Here is a 3,488-nt window from a genome sequence, read left to right on the forward strand (position 1 = left end):
CCTTTGAACAGGAAGAAACCTCCAGCAGAACCAGGCTCAGTGTGAGCGGCCATCTGCTGAGGCCCACTGGGGTTCAAGGAGACAGAAGCAATGCACAGGATGTGGAATGGTTTGTTTAGGACAATGAACTGAATGTTGGTCTGGAAGAAGCGATAATGTTAAGGTGCTGATTACTGGGACGGGAAGCCCTCCAGAACTCCAAAGCTTCCCAAAATGATGGCAGGGAGGCGTTTCTCAAAGCATCAGGCATCAGATGAATAACACTGCTAAAATAATCCAAAGGATGAAAAGAATGAAGACTATGACACCAAAGAAGAAGAAGAACCATAAACAGAAACAGAAACTCCAGCTGATGCTTTACTTCCACAGGAGGAGAGCAGAGGCTGGAGGAGAACCAGGGAGGATAGGGGGAGGGAGGGCTGTTCAAGGAGAGGAGGGGGGAGGCATTAGGGAGGGGGTGGCTACAAATACCCAGGGCCAGTTCTGTACTCCTCATTGCTCTGCTCTGCTGCAGCCCCTTCAGGATCTCTGTCTCCTCCAACATGACGGCCTACTCCTCCTCTGCCCAGTCCGCTTCCTCCTACCGCCGCACCTTCGGTCATGGCACCTACGCCTCGCCCTCCCTCAACCGCTCCTTCCTGGGCCCCAGCGGAGGCAGCGGGGGTCACGTAACCTCCAGGGTCTACGAAGTGACCCGAACCAGCGCCGCACCCAACTACCGCGTGTCCTCCAGCTACCATGGCAGGCCCCTGGGGGCCTCCAGGGTCTCTGTTGGACGCTCCCACGCCGGCATGGGGGAGACGCTGGACTTCAACCTGGCAGACGCCCTCAACCAGGAGTTCCTGACCACGCGCACCAACGAGAAGGCCGAGCTGCAGCACCTGAACGACCGCTTTGCCAGCTACATCGAGAAGGTCCGCTTTCTGGAGCAGCAGAACCAGGCGCTGACGGTGGAGGTGGAGCGCCTGCGGGGGCGGGAGCCCACGCGCATCGCCGACCTGTACGAGGAGGAGATGAGCGAGCTGAGGAGGCAGGTGGAGATCCTGACCAATCAGAGGTCACGCCTGGAGGTGGAGCGAGACAACCTGGTGGACGACCTGGAAAGAGTTAAAATCAGGTAGGAGGGGCGAGGAGGCGGTGAATCTCTTTAAGAAGAGAGCGGATAAAGTCTGACTAGGCTAATCCTGATCTGAACTCTTGGTTTATCTTCTTCTGTGATAAAGTCGGTTATTTTCCGTCATGAGGTTTGATTTCTGCCTTTAGACCAACAGGCCAAATTTTGGTCTTTTAGCTCAAAGCTCAGATCTCACTTACAAACGCGCCGATCCGATACCTAGATCGGATATCGGCTCTGATATTGACTCGATCGGATATCGACGGTTTGATATCAGAGATTCAATCCAGTGCACTTTATATCGATCAATTTTAAACAATGTTTAAGACGAGGCTAAAGCCTTCACCAACATGGCGAGATATTTGGTCCGTTCATTCAACAGCTGAATCAGATTTCCATCAGATATCGGCCCAGGTATCAGTATCAGATTAAATCGGGAAAAAAACGAATCGGTGCATCTCTTAACACAATCCGATTTTTATATTTCTCATTATCGGTTTAATATTCTAACTTACAACTATTGATGTAATGGATATATAGAAGATAAACATCTGATTAAACAAACAAACAAACAAACCAGATAATCCCTAGTTGATTGAAAAACTTGTACAGCAGTATAAATACCACAGTTATAAGAGGTCATGTGTTTAGGTTGAAATTAAATGGTATTCCTACTTCAGTTGGGTTGAGGTTAAAACTTTGACTAGGCCATTCTCCTTGATCTAAGCCTTCAAAGTGATTCTTCTGCTGTATTTTCTGGTGGTTTTCCTGCATTTAGCTTCACCTGTTTTCTTATCAGTTCTGATGAAACCCTCAGCATGATGCCGCCTTCACCGTGTTTTATCTTTGGGATGTTGTGTTCAGGCTGATGTAGATTGTTAGTTTTTGCTTTTACAATTTCCATGTGTCCAATAAACTTCTGCTTTGGCCCACCTGACCAGACCACCTTCAACATTTACTGCAAACAGAAAACTGTACGCAAGATTTTGTTTTCTCCTTTTTTCAATTTGTAATACATTAACTTCTTCTCTGATCTCTGATGTGTTTTTAAAGGAGTAATAATATATATTGGACTTTATCTACGTTGTTCTTTAGTTCCTTTTACTGCGCTGCAGTTACAGAGGAAAAGCTGCAAACAGCTGGACTGTGAGATGATGAATTACCAGAAGATCTCTTATTGCAGTCAGCTGCTCAGTGTTTGACGAGAATTAAGGGAGATGAACACAAATGTCCGACACTCTAACTTATTTGTCCTGAAAATAAATTTGCAATACTTTCTTTCCCTTCCACTTTACAATTATGAACTATTTCATGTCCTTATTTCATATGAAACTCAATGAAATACAGTTTCAGGTTCATTTTGCAATAGAACATGAACAGAAAATTTTAATTTAATTCAAAAACATTTTATTGATCCAAGAGGAAAATTAAATAAGGGATTAAATAGGGATTTTCTGTAAGGAAAGTTATTTTAGAGGAACATTACACATAATGAAATAAACTAAAGATATGTTTATACATCTATTAAATATTTATTTCATGTAGTTTTCAACTTTATCTTTTCTTGCAGAATCAGATTTTACTAATCACCACATAAGAACAATTCATAAAGAAAAAAAAATATGTGCATAAAGTATGCTGTATTCTGTCAGGGAATAAGCTCCATTTCTGCAGCATAGATCTGTGTGCAATAGAGCGAACCCTGAAGCAGAGAGGCGGGTAGAAGGTGAAACCACTGCAGCAAAGACTTTCTAAATATGCTGATTGAAAAAAGGGGAAATGCTTACTTTAAAAAGGTACTTTACCCTTCAAGGGCTAAAAAGCAAAGCACTCTAACTGCTGATTAAAACCTTGAAATCCAATGTGATGAAACAAAGGCTGCTTGATTTAGCCCCTAATGGTGCGGGACGGGGGGGGTTATCAGCTGTTTGTTGTAGTAACTGGAGATATTTTTACTCTCTGATTCACAGTCTTGTCTGCAAAGAAACATTAAAGTGTTTTTGTTTGCCTGGGATCCACTGTTTGTTTTTATAAAAGGTGAATAAATGCTGCTCCATGTTTATAAAAAACTAATGACAAATTGTGTAATTTCACTTTTAATCTGACCTTTTGCAATGGGACATAAAGGCAGTTGCTAAGTCAGCCTTTTATCACCTGAAGAACATTTCCAGGATTAAAGGACTAAAAATTGCAAATCTTTTGGAAAGTAAGCTTGAATGGGCGATGCAAAAAGCAACTTTTAAACCGAGCGTGCACAAGGAGAAACTGGCTCGTGCACGCTCTTGCACGCGTTTAATAGACATTCCCTCTCAGGAACGGGCGCATAGTTGTGCATGCGCATTTATTTTTAAGGGGAGACAGAAGGTCTTTTCAA

At 43.4% G+C, this 3,488-nt stretch overlaps 1 protein-coding gene across 1 annotated transcript; it reads left to right on the plus strand.

Annotated features, from left to right (window-relative positions):
• The first annotated feature begins 507 nt into the window (after positions 1-507).
• LOC107081353 (desmin-like) lies at positions 508-1,128 on the plus strand. The gene has a single exon (XM_015369545.1). The coding sequence runs from the start codon at positions 543-545 to the stop codon at positions 1,119-1,121; it is 579 nt and encodes a 192-aa protein (XP_015225031.1). The 5' UTR covers positions 508-542; the 3' UTR covers positions 1,122-1,128.
• The last annotated feature ends 2,360 nt before the right edge of the window (positions 1,129-3,488 follow it).

This window comes from Cyprinodon variegatus, unplaced genomic scaffold (assembly GCF_000732505.1).
Source record: "Cyprinodon variegatus isolate N-32 unplaced genomic scaffold, C_variegatus-1.0 Scaffold4407, whole genome shotgun sequence".
NCBI lineage: Eukaryota > Metazoa > Chordata > Actinopteri > Cyprinodontiformes > Cyprinodontidae > Cyprinodon > Cyprinodon variegatus.

Coding starts and splice junctions, on each gene's coding strand:
- LOC107081353 (XM_015369545.1), top strand. CDS start 543: ATGACGGCCTACTCCTCCTCTGCCCAGTCCGCTTCCTCCTACCGCCGC.